At 43.3% G+C, this 19319-nt stretch overlaps 1 protein-coding gene across 2 annotated transcripts in view; it reads left to right on the top strand.

Annotated features, from left to right (window-relative positions):
- Positions 1 to 6: 6 nt before the first annotated feature.
- Positions 7 to 19319, top strand: part of ERICH1 (glutamate rich 1) — a 137350-nt gene continuing 118037 nt past the window's right edge. For both annotated transcript variants that reach the window (XM_019537480.1, XM_019537479.1), the window contains exon 1: positions 7 to 57. In XM_019537480.1, the coding sequence (XP_019393025.1) occupies positions 36 to 57 (22 nt within the window). In that variant the 5' untranslated portion in view covers positions 7 to 35. The remainder of the gene's footprint in view (positions 58 to 19319) is intronic.

Below are 19319 nucleotides of genomic sequence, written 5' to 3'. Positions count from 1 at the left end.
CGGCGGCGGCGGAGGTGGCGGGTCCTGTGCTGGCCATGGCGCTGAGCAGGAGGGAAGGTGAGGCCCGGCCCCGCTTCTCGCTCGGGGCGCAGCCGCTGCGGGGGGAGGGGAGTGAGGTCCCCCTCTGCAGTGCGGGCGGGACCTTCTGAGGGATGAGGCTCGGGGCCGTCCCGCCTCTTCCCTTGTCCCCGCCTGAGCGGCCGTCCCGGGCACCCCTCCCGCGCGCTGGTGGCGGGCGCCCCCCTGAAGTTTCTTCCTGGCTCAGCCCGTCCCACAGCTGCGCCGCCTCCGCGCCTGGTCCGTGCCGCCTGGAGCCCCGCTGCTCCAGGCTCTGAGGCGGCCGGGCCCGGCCTTGCCGAGCGCTGCCTTTGCCCGGTGTCCCTGTCCTCCCCTCGTGCAGCGGGAGTGGAGGCCGGACGGGTGATAGGCGCAGGGCCGTGCCTGGAGATGGATGGCCCGGCTGGTATGTGAGAGTGTGGCTGAACCCCCTTGGAGTTTTCAGACAGCCGGAGTATGACGCCCGCTTCCTGGCTGGTGAGGGAAAGGAGCTGTAACCAAGTCCTTTTCTGGGTGAACGGTATTGTCAGTGACAGGCTTTGGGGCTGTGGCCATGGGATATGTGGCAGCACAGACCCATCTGTGGCACCACATGCTGCAAACGTTGGTGTTCCCCACACTGCTGCCTTGCACCATGGGGGGGAAGGGTTGACCCCAGGAGATCCTGTTGTCAAAAAAACCCTATGCCTTAAAAAATGGGGTGTACATGGCAGCAGCACATGCTGCCCAAAACTGGAGCCTGGCCAACCACAGCCACACTCCAGCTGCCAGCCAGGCTTCCAGCTGCAGGGGTGGCATTGCTACAGCTCCCCAAAGACCTGGGGACCCCAGGTAAGACTGCTGGGGCCAGCACAGTTGCTGAGCCCAGCCTTCCCTACCACACCTGGGGTAACCTGCTGTCTGCCTGACGGTGCATGGCATGGGTGTTCCCGAGGAATAAGTAGCAGCACCACTGCTTCTTGTCCCTGGGCAAACAAACATCCACACTCATGTGGACACAGCCTGAGAAGGAACACAGAGGCGGTGTTGGGTACTACTTGTTTGAAGTTTGGCTCTGTAGTAAATATTTATTTACTTATTCTTTGTTTTAATTTGATTTATGTGCCACCCTTCCCCACAGAGACTTAAGACTATTTAACTTACAATAAGATAACAGAATAACTTTTACAGAACAGGAAAGCAAAATGACTTACAAGGGAACTAAAATATTAACACAAAATGGAAACCACCTCCTCCCACAGACGGTATCTCAGCCTAATTTTTGTTTACTACAAGTTTTCTCAGAAAGGAAGGTCTTGCTTCCAAAAGATGCCTAGACTCAGGCTGTGGTGGGCCTCAAGATGGAGAGCGTTCCAGAGCTGATGATGGACTGCTGGTAATGACCTCCCACATATTTTAGCCAAAGACACTTTGGCATATTGATGGTATTTGCAGGACATGGTACTCTCAGCTGACTTTTTTGATCATGATGGGCACAGCAGAGAAGGTGGTCCCTTTGGCATGTTGAGCCCAGACCAGATCCACCCCCATCAGAAGTTGGGCTGCCCAGTTCTGCACCAGCTGCAACTTCTGGACCATTTTCAAAGGCAGCCAGCCCTATGTGCAGCGTATTGCAGTAGTCTGTCCTTGTGATTACAAAGGCACAGATACAGTTGACCAGGAGATGCTGATAAAGTGTTTGTATGACCTGCTGGGACAGGACATACAAACACAGGTCATACAGGTCTCAGAGGGTGATGATGATCAAGGATCCTGGTTCACCCCAACTGAAAAAAAAAAAAAAAAGAAAAGAAAACTGCAAATTCTCTGATAATCACCCAATATTTGTGATTTAAAATGAAAGACCACTAATATAGATATCAGGTGAACACAATGGTTTCTTGATACATTTACAATTTTAAAACAGTTTAGAAGCCTACCAGTGCCTCTGTGTGCAGGGTAGATGCGGGCTCCCCACCTTGCTGCTGTCACTTGGGGATTCTGCAGCCCAGCAGGTAGGACACAGTGCTGCAGGGCACAGTGGGGCCACACAAGGAAGCTGCTTGCCACTGCGAGCTCTGCGCTGCTCTGGTAAGGAATCCCCTGCCCACGCAGCAGCAGCAGAGGGTGGCAGCACAGGGTTGTTTTCCCCGCTTCTGTTGTGCGTGCAAGGAACACATCACCAGGGCAGAGCAGAGCTTGCAGCAGCAACAAGCTTCCCTGATGTGCCCTGCAGCACCGGGTCACACCTGCTGGGCTGCCTAGGCCCTGTGGGAGGGCAGCAGGAGGGGGAGGCAAAGCCTGCAGCAGGCTGCCTGCATCCACCTCTGCCCCATGCACAGATCTGAGAGGCACAGGTCCCCTCTGGGATTATATGTAGTGCTGGGGAGCCAACCCCACCCTCACCTACAGTCCCATCCCACTCCTCATTAGGGCCCTGCGGCTGTGCATTCTGGCCCTGGGCCCCAAGCCCCATGCATTGACTGACTGGGCAGGAGCCCTAGCCCTGCCCAACTCCCTCCCTCCCTTCCTATGCGAGCCTCAATTCCCACTTCACACCCCCTAATTAACCCTTGGAAACTGCTCTCCATGCCTGGCAGCCATGTGCATATACTTGTATATGGAGCCCTCTGCTTGACTGCTCCCTTCCAGCCCCTTGCAGCCAGCCAGCCTGCACAGAGCTCTTCGCAAAACTATAGAATCCACGAGTTCCTCCATTAAAATGAGAAATCTGCGTTTTTCTCAGATAAAGGGGGAAATCTCCATTTTCCCATGGGAAATGTTTATCACCAGGGATCTGGGTTTTCCAAGTGCTTGTCGTCCCCTCAGGACCTTTCCAGAACTTCATTTTGTCACTTCTGGACAGATCCAAATCTAAAAGAAAGGGTCATGCAGCCTTCTCACTGGATGGAGTTAGTGAAAGGTGGTCCTGGCCACCACTGGAACCTGAAGATACAGACGCTGCAAAGGATCCAGGGAGCACCCCAAGGCTGTGACCCTGAGTGGTGAGCAGAGGCCAGACTTTATCCATGATTGAGACTTTGGGGAAGGGGTCAGGGTCAGTCAGAAGAGAAGTAGAAATAGTCATCATCAGTATACTTATGGCACCTTGCTCCAAATTTCTACACAATCTCATCCAGCAGCTTTATGTGAGCATTGAACAGGAGAGGTGATGAAATGAATTCTGGAAAGGCCCTGAGGGGATGACAGGCACTCGTCCGTCGCCACCCTTAGTGGTCCCAGCAGATCATACAAATGTTTTATCAGTCTTTCCTGGTTAACTGTATCTAAGGCACCTGAAAGATCTAATTAGATTAATGGGGCACAATTTCTCCAGTTCTCCAAGTGATGATTCTCAGACAGGGCCAGGAGCACAGTCTCTGTGCTATATTCATGATGAAAGCCAGACTGACCAGAGTCCAAGAAGCTATTAGTATCCAGATACACATGGTGCTGTTTGGGTGACCACCCATTCCATGACCTTCTCGAAAAAGGGGAGGATGGAAACAGGGCAGTAACTGGCTTAGGAGTCAGCTTCAAATGATGGTTTCCCAAGTAGGTTCCAGACAACTGCAAACTTAAGAACATCTGGCACCCTGTCCTCCCAAAGGGAGGTATTGACAGCCCTGCCAGCAGTGACCCCAGTCTCCTACAACTGGCTTTTACAGGCCAGGGTAGTCATGGGTCCAGTCTCCAACTGCTTGTCCTCATCCTTGGAAGTGTATCTTCTGCATCAGTGGCAATTTAAAGTGATCCATTATAAATGAGGAAGCTTGGTCTTGTCCTAATCATGAACTCTGACTTGGCAGCCACCACTTTTGCTCCACCACTTTTGCTGCAAAGTTAACCTGGACACTAATGACCTTTTTTTGTCTGCAAAGTAGGTGGCAAATTTGTCACAGCAGGTAGGCAATATGGATGATGAGGGGAACAACCACTCTAGCTTGCCTTGGATGTACTGCATTTGTCTTTCTGGCAGAAGTGATTTCTGGTATGTCAGGTGCAATTTGTGTTCTGAAAGTAGAAGTTTCAGCACCACATACCATTCAAGGAACAAAGATTTCTTAGATTTCTGGTAAATCTTGATATAGACAGCAAAAGGGAGAGAATTGATGAGAAGGGAACCTGAGTGTATAAAACCAAAGAAGCAGATGGATTGCATTTTTATTCCAAGAGGGGAAAGAAAGCTAGAAGCTGTCCAACTCAGCTAGAAACAAAAAAAACTGCAGAACTGCCTGTCTCTAGGCAGTACTTCTCAAAATTGTTGGAGTAAAGGCACCACTCTTAACATTTGCAGATTGCGGCACCCAATCTCAAATACAAATTTGTATATTATAGGACTTACCTCCTTGTTGAGGGGCTGAGAAATGGGGGTGCAGGATTGGCCAGGCAGGGACAAGCTTAACCCTGCATTAATTTGCTTATCTCCTCACACCTCACATAAACCCTTCAAAGGATCTGGTAGCACCCTAAGATACTGTGGCACCCTGGTTGAGAATCACTGCTCTAGGGGAATGAAATAAAAAAACTGTAGGGGATTTATCTCACGGTATCTTAATGGTGTGAAGCAAGCAACTTCTAAATGCAAACAGTTATCATTGGTAACTCCTAACTGAGAAGATTATACCAAGCAAGGCACATAAGGACACCTGGGCAGTGCTGTCTCTGCAGTAAAATTACTGAATGCTTGCTGAAGAGCTTTCTCAATCCTTGCTCAACTATTGTAGTGATGTGCAGTGGCAGAACAACCTGGTGTCATGTGAAACTAAGTAGACTTCTTTTTTTTTTTTTTTTTAAATATGTCAGGGATCTCGGAAGGGAACAGAGATCTTCCTGGTACTGTACATGCAAGCATACAAAATGGGGGAGATGAAGAAGCCTCATCTGTGTGACTGGTATGAAACTGCAGATTTGGGTTTTGTGAAGCTTTGGGCAATGTTCCAGGTATAGAAGGGGCTGTGTGAACAGGGCAGCCAGTATGTTGTGGGTACTGGGGCTGAACTGGAGTAGCTGGAGGTCAGTAAACTAACAATGCTAGGGGAGGCTCTAAAACAGGTAACTGTGATTTAAACTTCATGTAGTGTTGCAACCTATGTACAGAATGAAAAATGTTTCCAATTACTGATATGTCAGTGCTAGAAATCTAAATATAGAAGCAAGGAAAATTGGGCATTTGTATTGATTAGCCTGACTAAAACATGATGAAATGATTTGCATAATTATTTGTTCCTTAGTTTATAACCTTAAGAGTGAATAAAAGTCATTCCACCTAGGCTTTGATTGCCTATGAGAAAGAACTGGGAACCACAGGACCATGGATGCATAGCTGTTTGTGTGCTAGCTAACAGAGCCTAGGGGTGGGATGTGGGGAGGAGGACAGGGAGGTGTTCTGTTATATGCAAATGAACAGAATTGGAGATCAGGATAAACTGTTCTAAGCACCAATCTATAACGTGTGGAACAGGAAAAATGGTGGTGTCTAGTATTTCTCTTTGGGAGGCATAGGCCAGCATTCTCATGCTGTTAGTAGTAAATCATGATTAGGGTATCTAAAAATATCTATGATTTTCTAACACAAAGCATATTGCACCCAACACAACTTTAGACCTTTTTATGACAATAAACATGACTTATTCACTGAACTGGAAGTTTGCATTTATCTAGGGACCAATTATACTTCTATATTTCTTCATAGGTTTTTATTGAGTAATGAGCAGAAGACAAATATTTGGAATGAATACTTTTGTATTTGTAACAAATAAACAAACTTGGGATAAATTAGCCATTTTTTCTGTTTTTAATTTATCCAGGAATAAGGCTGCTTCCTACAGACTACTTAATTTGTAACTGTGAAAACATTGCAGCTGGATTTGTGACAAATTGGTTGAATATTACCAGCTTTCTTGTTTTTTGCTTTTGACTGGGGTTTTTTCATACATGTATATTTTTATACAATTAGTAGCAAAGAAAATGCAAAATAGAAATGGGGGGCAAAACATTTTGCACAGTTTTGCCCAGTTTCCAGTCTGGGAACAGTGTATCTTCATTTCTTCATAATGGCTGCACCTGCAAGCTGCTTCTGGTCACGTGAGATTTTTTTTTTTGTCAGTTACATCCAGTAAATAAGCTTATTTAAATTATCTTTGTGTAAATTACTAATATAAAGAGTTCAAGTTCCATTTTATTTTTGTGCAATCTCTAAATTAATATAATATTGAAATTTGGGGGAAAATGCCTTTGAATAAGGAACCAGCTTCAGCCTTGTGTGATGCCTCACTGCCACATTACATATTGGCTGGAGAGACAAAGAGACATTGTGGCCCCACTGTCATATGGAATTCCACTATGGATGGAAGCAGATCTAGTAAGGGATAAAAGATGAGTGTCAGGTCCAGTATCTGCAAGTATAGACCATATTTGCAGCTGAATATATATAGTAGCTCTGGAAACCTAAATTAGTTGTTCTTGTTTATTTTGGAAAGAGTGGCAAAGCATGTTTGCATAGGTTTGCACTTGCAAGCATTTTCTTACCGTTAGACAATAGAAGGGTCCGAACTAAATTTTATGCATTTCTAATATTCCATGGTGTTTAAAGGATCAGAGGCCATATACAAAAAGGTTTTATTTAAACCAGAATTTATTTGAACTTTATGTCCAAACATGATCCAAAAAGAGATCTGACTCAGCAGCAGGTAACCCTGGAAATGCCCAGCCTCACTGGGGGCCTCTTTCCTAGACTTGTTTCCTAGGCACCTGGTGTTTTGCCATCTGCACACATTTGTTACAGAGAATGAAGCTTAAACAGTGCTTAGATCACATTGTGATGGAAATGGAGCCTCTGAGGGGAGGACTCAGCATTGAATTCAATAGAAAACACAGCAACTATGGCTACTTTTATTAAAAAAACACAGTCATCACAGGGTAAAGTGGTATAAGTGCTGGTGCACACTTATATAATATAGCCTTGTGCTGAGAGCACTTGTCCAGAAGTGAGAGACCAGGGTTTAATTTCTCCCCCACCTACAGGGTTTTAAACCTACACCCACCAACTTCCAGAGGGCTGCCCTAAAGCACCAAGCTACATGATTAGATTGGATGGGGATGGATTTTTGTTGAAGCTAGACCACAGTGCAAATAAGAATTCAAGATTCATGAGGCCAGAAGGGGAGCAAGCAAGAAAGCCTCACTCTGGTTTCATGGCTAGGGCATTTACCTGGCTGGTGGGGAGGATGCAGAGTCCTAGGTTACAGTCCCTAATACAACCACACATGCATATTTATGTAAAGTAGTCATTGGATTAATAACTAACAGCAGTTATAATGGCCAGGTACCCAAAAATTTGTTGCCTAGTAATTGGGCATTCTCACTCCTTTATTCGACTTGGTTTCTATCTGTGTCCTCGAGCAAAAGTTAACTTAGCATCTTCTGCAGTCTTGCTGCTTTTTACTCTAGTAATTGCATTTGTGTTAAGGATGTGTAATGGCTTCCATCGTGGTTTCCTTCTAAACTCATCTTAAGTGGCCAAAAATACCTTTTTTGGTTAAAACTTTCAGTGCTTTGGGGTGAAGCTGGAATCACAGAAGAGTAGAATGTTCCAATTCTATAAAGAAGTATAAGGAAGCAGTTGATTTTATTGAGACTATTTGATTGATACATATTAAGACTGCTATAACAGTGAAATTCAAAAGGAAAGTAAAAAGAGAAATTCAAGCTTTGGGCTACAGATACAGGAAAAAATCACTTTGGTGAACCTGCACATTAACTCTATGCACTGGTTTCAATCTCCTCTGCATTATGAAAGGTTTCTCTTCCAGCAGTTCCAGATGTCTCATTTCCATTCAATATTAACATCTTGCCATTTTTTTTCCTTTTTGTTTTCATTTTTTCCAACTTCTTGGTTTAGGTCTCTGTTTATAACCACTCATTCCTTCTTTTTCTGTCTTCAGTGATAGCCACATCAACTAGTTGTTGGGACCCAGAAGCCTGTGAGCCTGGGTTCTTAACTCTGGCACTTACAATAATATATTGTGGGGTGGTGAGCATGTTGTATTGCTTTTGACTAGCTTTAGTATTAGAATTGTAACTGCTATAGTTGTTTTGCTTTTGACTTGGAATTCTAACTGTTAAGGTTCAATAAACTTGCTTATAGTTAAGGTTAAACGTGTCTTAGTCTCCATACCTGGTAAAAAGACGTGTAGCATCTATGATGCTGAAGTTGTTTTGAATGAGAGCAGTACAGAATACTGCATGTCTCAGTCTCAGGCTTGTCTCAGTCACTCAAAAGCAGAAAAGGCGGTTTGTTAGCAGTAGCTCATGCACCTTGTAATAGTTTATTTTTACATTCCTTTTAAGGATTGTGGGGGTTTTTTGTTTGTGTATGCATGAATATAAATCATCTTAAAAGGTTATTTAGGCTGAAGCAAGGCTCAAGCACTCTGAATTTTATGAAGGTGATTATGTGACATGGTTGCATAGTGGGGTGGGGGCTAGACTGTGTTACCTGGAAGTTCCCTTTCAGTACTATGAAATACCAGGCTGAGAGAGTCCCATGCAACCTTAATTCTGCTTATACATTTGAATAAGGAAGGGACCAGGGAAGTGAAGAGTATTTTCAAAGAATTAGATTATTATAATGACCATTCACAGTAAGAGACAAGATCTTCCATTTCTTTCTGATGCAAGTCATTCCTGCTTTCATAAATCATGTTGGTATCTGATTATTTTTGTAGGTATTTGGATGGGTTTATAGTATCCCTTCATGCTGTATGTGCTAGTAGAACAAACTGAGGTTGGAGTCTCCATAGATTTTTAATTTTGACTAGATTTGAGTCTAGACTTCCTAGAATTTGCTTTACTTTTGAAGAATGGTAGGGTATAGAAAACACATTATCAGTGTCTTCTACCTCCCTAGTCATCTTTCACTGAACTTAGACTATGAAGCTAGGGACAGACATTACACATAAACCTGTTTAAGTGATCAGAAACTGATTTAAACCTGTAGCGAAACAGAAGTTCAGTGCACATAAACCAGTTTGAAAATGGCTGAAACCAGCTTGAGATACTACATTCAAACAGGTTTATCAGACTTAACTGATTTGGGTCAAACCGGTTTATGCAATGTCTGTCCCAGACACCTTCCTGGTTTAAGTTAAACCAGAGTCCCCCAGCATTGCAGATGCTTTGCAACTGGGGGCAGGGTTCTGCTCTCTGCTCCAGCCCAGCACAGCTGGCCCCACCCCCTGCTCCCTGGTTAGAGCTCTGGCAGAGAATGCAGGTACAGTGATGTCTGCCTAGACTCCTCCTGCTCCCCTTCCTCCCCCTCACCACTCCCTGCTCAAGCAGGGATACGTCCTCCCCTTTGCCTTATACAGACATCTCTCTGCATTAACTAGCATACCACATGATGGCTGTGGTCCGTGCTGTGGGAGACAGGAAAAAGACAGACAGAACAGTGTCCACTTAAGGCTTTTTGGAGCTAATCAGCAGGTAGCTGGTAATGTCCCTCCCTTCCTCCCTTGGAAGAAGTTGTTTAAGAAGAGCCTAAACTAATGAGAGAGGCTTTGTTTTGTTTGATGCACTGATAAATGCTAACAACTCCCTGTGTAACTCTGTGCTGTGTAACTAAATGCTCTGTTATCAACAGGAGGTGGGGAGGGGGGGACCCCTCCCTAATCAGAGCATCTTGCTGGGATCTGGCCACCCCCCCCCCATCTTAGCACTATGGAAGTGAAGGGAAGGCTGCTGTAGCACCCCCCAGCTTCTAGCCTGAGCCACTGCAGGCATATGACTGCATTCCTCAGATGTCTGTATGGTTATAAAGAGGTTCAGCCTAGCCAGGTTAGATTAACCTGCAAAGATTGAATCAATTCACACTCAGGCTTTCTGAATGTCTGTCCCTAACCTGAAGGTCTATGTTCTATACCTCTTCCCCCCCGCCCCCCGACCATATAATTCCTCTTTACTCAGTGTCTTTCTGGGATTTGTGATTCATAAAAGAGCTAGGTTTATGAGTTGTCACTAAATTGGATTGTAGGGTGCTCCTAAAGTTGACATTAATTGTAGACAGGCTGTTATCTATTTTTTCTGACTGGTATAATGTGCAGGTATATAGTAAGACACTTTGGTACAACCTCCTTTTCAAGTTGTACTACCTTTTCATTATTTTGGTTGCTGGAAAGAGAACACGTGAGTAGAGGTGTGATTTAACTCAAATGTGAATTCAGGATGAGGTTAGAGATGGGAAGAGATGCCATATTACCATTAAGATTAAAAGCTGATTGTTGTCAGTAGCTACAACCTTAAGGAAGCTGTTGGATCAGCAGAGTTGAGTTGCCCTGGATAATGGGGGGGAAGTCTTAGATGAACTTTTGGGTTACGAGTCCAGATGTTTCTGCCTAAAACAGTGTGCAGTGCACTAGGAGGGTTGTGTAATTAAATAGTGTGAAGGATGCCTAACACTGTTGATATGTGGTATTGTCTTTTTTCATGAATAAATTAAAATAGTGTAAAGACGTTAGGCTTTTCCAGCACTGAGTGAAGGGCACATGGTTACTGTTAGATTCCATTGTTTTGCTGTTAGAATTGTTATGAGCAAAGCCTCTTGCCAGAACAGAATTCTAAATTTACACAATGGTATTTTCATAGCACTGTATCCATGGCACTTTACCATCTACATCTGCTGGAATTATGTCAAGCTGAGCTTATTAAAATTTTGGGAGCTCATGTTCCCATTTAAGGAGGCAATTCTGAGAGTTTTCTGAATCCTTTATTAGATTATGCTGTCCTATCATATTATTACCTGCCTGCTTATTGAACTACACAACCATTCATAATATGCCAACAACTGTCATGCTGGTCATTTTGATTTTAGGCTACACTACAGCCTTGAGATGGCATTGAAAGTGGCTGAATCAGTTTCCTTTAAACAAAGTGAAGATAAGAAATGCTTATTTATTTTAGTAGTTAACTTTTTAGCATTTTGCCTTCAGACACAATGAGCCAATGAGGTCCTGCAATCTCAAAAAGGCCAAGACACAACAATCCTGTAGGGGACTGATTAACTTTTTGTATATAATGGAAGATGACAAGATTTTTTCATCTTCAGCTTGGTGCTTGAATTGGGATATTTGTACATGTTATCACAATATCCCTTCCTCTCCTCCCCTATTATACCAATGAAAGCTATTCTTGTTTAGATGTTCCCTTGAAGAAAGATTGATTAGTGATTTGAGCTTTAATTTGGTTCCACAGCTACAACAGTGGATAGTATTTCATAGAAATCTAGATCTACTAGGTATCCTTTTTTTTTCTCCACTGATCTATGACAGGAATCCATAGTGTCAAAAACATTCTGACCTGTCGTGGTCTTTTTCAGTTTTGCAATAGAAGAATTGTCCTGGTTTGTTTGTTTTTTTCCATTTTTTCCAAAATGATTGAAAGTTAAGAGCTGGCATTTTCCAAGGGATGCCTTCAGTCTAAAAAGTTTTGGAATTATTGGCTTATACAGGACCTTCGCATAAGGGTGCTCTACTGGAAGTATGTCTGGATTTTTTTTTAGAGGGAAGGAAGACACTGAAGACTTCACAACCTTCCTTTTTTAATTAAAAAAAATCTGTAACTCACTGGAGGCATACAGAAACTGAATTTCTTGCACAAGTTTCATTTATTTTCTCTAATAAACAGTGGCCTCATGATTAGGGGCTGCACAGAGATCCAGACAATCTGCTGCAAATTTCATGTGTTTATTTTGGGGAATTTGACTGTTCACTGACTCAGTTCCCCAACTGAAAGAGTGGTGAATGCATTTCTCTAATTTTGTAAGTTCTGAGATGAGTTCTGAGACTTCTTTCCCTCACTCAAATATTGGGGTGAAGGAGGCTTTATAAGTAGCTGGATATCTGAACTCGTTGTTTATTCTATGATTATCCATGAACACTAGGTTCACTCTCTAAATTGTGTCTCTTCCCCAAGAATTTATCTGGATAATTTTGGAGTCCAGCCTGACCAGCTAGTATGGATTTCCATGTTCATATTACTTTCATAATAAAAGCCACATAGGTACTGAAGTATATTTTTAAGAACTGGTGAGTGTGTCTACATGTTCATCAATGCACCATGATTATAGCATATTAAGTTTAGTACTTGTAATTACAGGTACTACCTTAATGCTCCATAATTGGTGCTACTGCACATTAGCCATGGCGCACATGTTTTTGGTAGTGTTAATGCACAGTAGACTAATTCTTCTGCACAGTGCATTAGCACAGGTTTTGTCCACCATGCTAATGCTCAGTAGAATTAGTCTATTATGCTCAAAGCATCTCTTGTAGATGTGCCCAGTTACACATACTTTACCTTAAACTGCCAAAGTTGTAAATTTACCTTAAATGGTAGGACTGCCAAAGTTGAAAGACCTGGAACTTCCTTCCCTTATTTGTTCCACACCTTTCTTACACACATAACTTTTCTCCTTTTCAACTGTTACCTACTGCCTTCAATAGAGAATCAGATTATACATAGCATGCTGGAAAGCATGCAAGGGTCACTACTATTGTAAAGGTAGGTGTTCAAAATTTGGGTGTTAAAAAGCCATTTTTGGAAAGTGACTTGACAGCAGCAATTTTTCCATTAATATGGGAAGAACTTTGGATTAAACTCATTTGCTGGTCTCTGAAAGATATGGAATTTGGCAGTATTAATCTTTCAGAAAACCTGGTCACAGCCTGCCTAGGTCTTTATCTATTTGAGTGAGTGAGGACTAGGATATGAATTTACAGTGCCCTGGGTATTTCACACTACTGTCCCCAAGTAAAATAAGACTTAGCAAAAACCTTAAAAGTCAATGTAGAAATGTGGACTTTATTTACAGAATGGGGCAGTGTCTTGGAAACCAAGGATTGAAAACGATTCAGGTACCTCTCCCAGACTTGTCTGTAAGCTTATGTTTGGCCACTCTCCGGAAAAGTGGGAGATGTGGGTTTGAATCTTCTGAGGCTGGGCACAAAATCCACGACTCCACTTCTGGATAAGTGCTTTGCCTTCCAGGGTATTGTCAAAATGTAGATACCATTGCTGTCATTACCTCCTCACACAGAAGTGTTTGCTAATGAGCTACATTTTTGTCAGTTCTACAATTATAGAATAATACGGCAGGAGGTACTGACCTCAGGAGGTCATGTAGTCTAAATCCCTGCTTAATGCAGGAATATCGCTCAGTTTAAATTATTCCAGGCAAACAATTGTTGACCTTGTTCTTAAAAACTTCCAAATGTGGTGATTTTGCAGGATTGAATGCCTGTTCCAATGCTACCTGCCCTTGTAACACAAAAGTTAATTCTGATATTCAGCTTAAATTTACCTTGCTGCAAGTTAAGACCATTGTTCCTTGTTCTGTCCCTTGTGGCCACAGAGAACAGTTTATCTCTACCCTCTTTATAACCAGGGATCCAGGTTTTCTGTTTCCCATGCAAAAATGGAGAAAACTGTGGATTTCCTGGTTTTAGCAGAGAAATCCACAGATTTCCCCCTTTTGCAAAGAGCTCTGCAGCCTGGCAGAGTTCCAGCCTGCAAGAGGTTTTTGCAAAAAAAGGCAGGAAAGCTCCAGCCCTGCCCAGAGGGGCAGAGCCTGTGGCTTTCAGTTAGTCGCAAGACTTAAATCAGGATCACTTTCCTCCTGGAGCCTGTGAAGTGTTAAGTGGGGCTTGCAGGAGGCTGGGGAGTTGTGGGCCAGGGCTGGGGTGGAAGTTGGCTGGGGGCTGAGGGAGTGGAAAGATGTTGGGGAAATACACAAAGTGCCTGGCCAGCGCCTACAGGTGCGACTTCCCGTAAGGGCTGCTAAAACTGCTTTGGTTTCACATGCCCCTAGCCAAGCATTCCGGCGGGAAGTGGGGGGGTGTTAGGGAAATGCATGGAGCGCCTGGTCAGCTCCATGTCTCTCTGCTTGTGGCCAGAGTGCCTGGTCCAGTGCATGTGAAACTGAAGTGGCTCTAGTGGCCCTTAAGGGAAGCTGCACATGGAGGTGCCAGCCAGGAGCAGGGAAATGTGAAGCCAGCCGGGCACTCCCTGTTGTTCACTCTCAGGGGAGACCCATGCCCCCAGATCTGTGCCGGGGGCGGATCCCTGCTGCCCTGCTCTCCTCCCTGCGACCCAGCATGACTGGGGACAGAGAAGCTGTGCAGGGATCTCCTAGGGGCTGCTCACTCCATGTTGCCCCAGCAATGTACCTCCTGCATGTGGGGCTGCACTGAGGGAAGCAGTGCGGGGCTCCACCACTCAAAGCAGCAGCAGGCACAGGAGGTGTGGCGGTGGGGAGAGGAGATCCTGGTGTGACCCACTGTTCCCAGCTTTGCTGGGTGTTGCCTAAAGGGCTACAGCAACCCTGCAGGAGGGAACCAGGGTGGGAGCTTGAGCTTGCAGTCTGCTCCCCGCACGGATCTGGGGGTGCAGGTCCCTCCTGGCCTCCTGGGAGTGGGTGTTGCCACTGGGAGCCAGCTTTGCCCTTGCCGGAGCCAGCACCAGGCAGGCAGCAGTGGTGGAGCCAGCTCTGTTTCTGCTGCAGCTGCCTTCTGTTGGCAGGGAGCTATGGAACTGGGTCCCTGGTCCCATAGCCCTGGCAGCTGAGTGCCCCTCCAGCAAGGCAAGGGGGCAGGGGCTGTGGGTGGGGGACAAGGGGCACGAGCAGGTCTGGGGGGCTGTTGGGGTCAAAGAGGGGCACCAGCAGGACTGGGGCGGCTGTGGGGGAAAGTAAGGGGCATCAGCAGTGTTGTGGGGGCTGTGCTGAGGGGAGGCCTTTAATTTTAATCATGGATTTAGGGCTTTTTTTATCCAAGAATTTGCAGTTTTTTATTACGGAAAACCAGGATCCCTGTTTATAACCTCCCTTCAGGTATTTAGAAACAGTTACCAATCCTCCCATAGCTTTTCTCTCCTCTGAACCAAACAATCTCAGTTCTATCAATCTTTCTTCATAAATATTGTTCCCCAAGCCTCTGATCATTTTTGTTGCTCTTCTGGACTTTTTCCAATTTTTCCACATCTTTAAGTGTGGGACCTAAAACTGAACTTAGTACTCCAAGGCTTCATCAGTGCTGAGTAGAGGAAGTGAAGCCTTTCCCCTGGCTTGCAAATGATGTTCCCTTTAATACAGCTCAGTATATTACTGACTTTTTTGCAAGAAAAGTATACTGTTGGCTCATATTCAGTTTATAGTCCACTGTAACCCCCAAGTCCTTCTCTGCAGTACTGCAACCTAGCCAGTCATTTCCTGGTTTGCATTTATGCATGCAGTTATTCCATCCTAAGTGCAGCCTTTTGCACTTGACATTATTGAATTTCATTTGATTCATTTCAGACCATTTTATCTTTAATCAAGGTCACTTGAAATCTTACTCCTACCCTGCAGTGTCTGCAACTCCACCCAACTTGATGTTGCCTCCAGCTTGCTAAGCGTGCCCTCAGTCCCATCTTCCAAATTATCGATGAAGACCTTAAACAATCTGGAAAGGATAGGGGAATATGCAATAAGGTGGAAGCAGATTTTGCAAGATAGGAGATTTAAAGCTTTAGTTAAAACAGTTATAGTCCCTCAAGGCCTGTGAGATGAGGAGGGAGGGGGACTTTTCTTTTTTGACTTTTAAACCTTTAATATATAAATAGTAAAAACAAAAAGTACATGGCCCACCTTGTGTGGGGAGGGTGGGAGGAGAGACAGAAAGAAGTTAAATGATACCGGCTCTGTCCCAGGGGAAACTCAACTTGATACCTCCATCCAATTAGTCTTCAGTGGCTCAACATCTAGTTGTTGAGCATGGTCCAACTAGTTACATTCCATTTTACACTACTTTCAGCTAAACTAATACTGTCTCCCATTACATTCTCTTTAGTACTTTAAAGAAATCCAAAGCCTTGCTAAAATCAAGATACTATACTTTATCTTACTATCTTAGTATCACATCCACTTCTCTTTCCCCCTCCCCATCCCCACATGCTCATAGCCCATCCTCTTGTCTTACAAGGAAGTCCGGTTTGTGATGCATGACTTATTCCTGATGAAGATATGTTGGTTGTTTCTGATTTCCTTGTTCTTCTTCAGGTGCTTAGAAGTGGATTCCTTCATGACCTGCTCCAGATTCTGTGGTTGGGTAAAGAACCAAGGGTATAGACATGTAAAGTCTTCTTACCAGCAGTAGTCTAGATTACAATGGATTTTAGGCAGAAATTAGATGCCCACACAGTCCTGTGGATCATGTCTAAGCCTGAAAAGTTGCCCAAGTAAAAAAAAAAAAGAAAAAGAAAAAAAAAAGACACTTCAGGAATATCTTTAAGCCAAAATGGGAATGCCTAATGAACCTAGGTGCCCAGAAAATTGTGTAGGTTCTGGAACAATACAGATCTGGATTGCTTTTTGTGGCTTAGGTGCCTACAGTCCACCCAAGACCTGTTTAGGTGCATATAAGATTGGCCTTAAGTACCTGAGAGAAAAATACCTTCCCCATCAGAGGGAAAAAAGAAGCAACACGTTTCTTGCCGCATCCAGACTTCTACTTCAGGTACATAGGGAAAATGGCAATCTCTCTTGTATCTAGGAGCAGCCCAAGCACACCTATCTGTGTAGCACTAACTTGTTTCAACCTAGTTGCCATGGGAGCCTGCAGAGAATACTCCGGAATAGGAATGATTTAACCATAGTTTCAGAAGGGGTCAATAATTATGCACTATTCCAAGCTTTGTGAATGATGAAGGATCCAGAATAGCAAACAGTTTTCCAATTCATCAGATTCTATATAACTTCAAGAAAGAGAATAACATTTTTAGTAGGGTGGAGAGATTTTTAGAACGAAAAATTAAAAGTTAAATATGTAGAAATCTGCATTTAGCATAAAGGTGATAATTAGGAATAATGGTATTAATTTCTAAAAATTGAGATTCTTAGGTATGTGAAAAAAACTGTTTCCCCTTACAGTTATATTTAGTATACTACTCAGTAGCTTTTTCCAAGGAAGACTGATGGTTCTATGACTAGAAATATCCAAAATGAAGGGCAAAAGCTAAAAAAAATGAATGAATTGGAGCATAATCCTGCACTGGCAGGGAGATGGACAAAGCAATGGGAAGGACCTTCTCCACCTCAAGTTTCTATGTGGATGAGTAAATCAGTGTCAACTCTGTTTTGTTTGCCCCGTTTTCTCTCTTCTGTTTTACTTCAGGGGCAGGTACTACACTATCTTTTACAAAAAAGGCTACAGAGGATACGCTAGTCACTGCTAGTTGAAAAAACTCCTCTGTGTTGGAGAGAGAGGAGGGGGAGGGCAAATCTCAAGCTTCTAGTGATCTTTTCTTTTTTCAAACCAACTCTACTGTGTACTGTTACTTTGTTCTGGCTGTCCAGATTGCATGTAGTAAGGTATCAAGCAAGCAGTTGAGAAGCATGGTGAGGGTCCTTAAAGAAGCACATGTGGCAGATAGCCAAGAGCATGTGACAGGGACTCCATGCAGAGCACTTCAGAGCAAGCTCTTTCTTCCTACACTTAGGTGAGAAAAGTGCTATCCTGATGTTGATCAAGCCTCGGTTTTTGTGTGTAATCAATACAACTAGAGATAAGCAAACCAGAATCTCCAGTAAGTTTTAGATGATTTTGCTAGCATTGAGAGAAACTTTTGTAAGTGGACTTTTATCCCAGTGTTGCCTTATAGTCTTTACTGTTGTCTTAGATTTTAAACCTCTTTTGTGCAGCATTTTGGTATAGGATAGGAAGTCTGTGTGGATAAGGTCTTTATACTTGTACATGTCTTCTCTTTTAATTTTACCATTAATTTGGTCTCTTCATTAATCTCAGTAGCTTTGATAGGTACTGTTTTTGCATTCTCTTTAATGGAATTAGATTTTGGTTTTCCTTTACTAAACATTTGTTGGTTTCATTTTTATGATGTAGTGTACACCCCTTTCTGTCAATTTGTTTCTACCTTTTAATTCTGCAATGACTAATTCTTGACAACCTGTCTAGGTATCTGTCACAACTTGCTCTCTGTTCTAAAAATTGCAAGTGTCCCACATCGATGAGTTCTAGGAAAGGGAAAACGTGTCATCTTCATTACCCAATGGATGCATCCAACATTTTTAGCACTTGTCATTTTCATAATGTTTCAGCTTTTCAACTTGAAACCTAAGAGGAGTTCAATTTCTTTCACTTGGTCTCTAAGGAGACAAAGAATCCAGGAACACTTAAAGCTAGAATTTGTCTCTGAATCCTGAAGTTCTACTATATTTAAACTATCAGCTGAAAGGCACAAGCTGCTTCATTGGCATGATCAGACTAAGATACCATCTCCCAGACACAGGCACTGTTTACTCATGTGCATTACCAGGCACTCAGCATTTGGAGCATCTGAGGTGCTGAGTGCTTGCCATGTAGTGCTAAACAGTATGCATATACTTAGTACCTTGCATTTGTCATTAACTCCTTGCAGGATATAGCTTTCATTGAATGATCATTCAAATAATATAAAAGCATCTATCCAAGGCTCTGATTATAAAGTATCTAAACACAAGATGTCAGAATACCTTCAAACTTTCCTCATCTCCAGAAATCTATGCAATGAAACACCTAGGTAAATAAGTCAGCATTGCAATAAGTATTGAGAGCAAGACAATCTAGATCCACTATGGAAGCAAGCTGAAGTGTTGACACCTCTTGCTTTACAAAAACCTTTAACACAAGCCCTCTTCCATTTAAACCAAAAATGTTGAATAAATTCAGCAAATTCGATAAATGAGTTGTCAAGTGGTGCAGACAGAGTGCTGGTATATTCAAACATCTAGAATTTGTCTTTCTATCATAGTAATTTAGACATTCTGGTTGGCATTATGTACATGTGTGTGGGGGACACAAAAAGGGGAGAGAGTTTCCAGAACAATTTTAATGGTAAAATAAATTATGCAAAAATCTACATTGTTAAATTGATCTGAGATCCTTTGTTCCTTTCTTCATTTACAGTATCCATGTACAAAATAAACTAATTTGTTGTTTACAGATTTCTTCCTTTTGAAATCTATGCCTGCTATTTGCATCTCTCTCTACTTAATTTTTACAGTGAAATTAAACTTTTGTCTTTCAGTTGTGTTACTTTATTTTTTAGAAGAGCTAAATCACTCCACAAACCATCTTCTGAAACGTAATGTGTATCCTGCAGCTCTCCCATGGATGCTGCATCACTCATTTCCAAAGTCCCTAATTTCCAGGTGCCTCACTGCCAAATAGGTTTCTTGGTCCCAAAGCAGTCATGCA

Source organism: Crocodylus porosus, unplaced genomic scaffold (assembly GCF_001723895.1).
Source record: "Crocodylus porosus isolate Cpor-Errol unplaced genomic scaffold, CroPor_comp1, whole genome shotgun sequence".
In the NCBI taxonomy this organism is placed as follows: domain Eukaryota; kingdom Metazoa; phylum Chordata; order Crocodylia; family Crocodylidae; genus Crocodylus; species Crocodylus porosus.
This window is presented reverse-complemented; position numbering and strand designations above follow the sequence as displayed.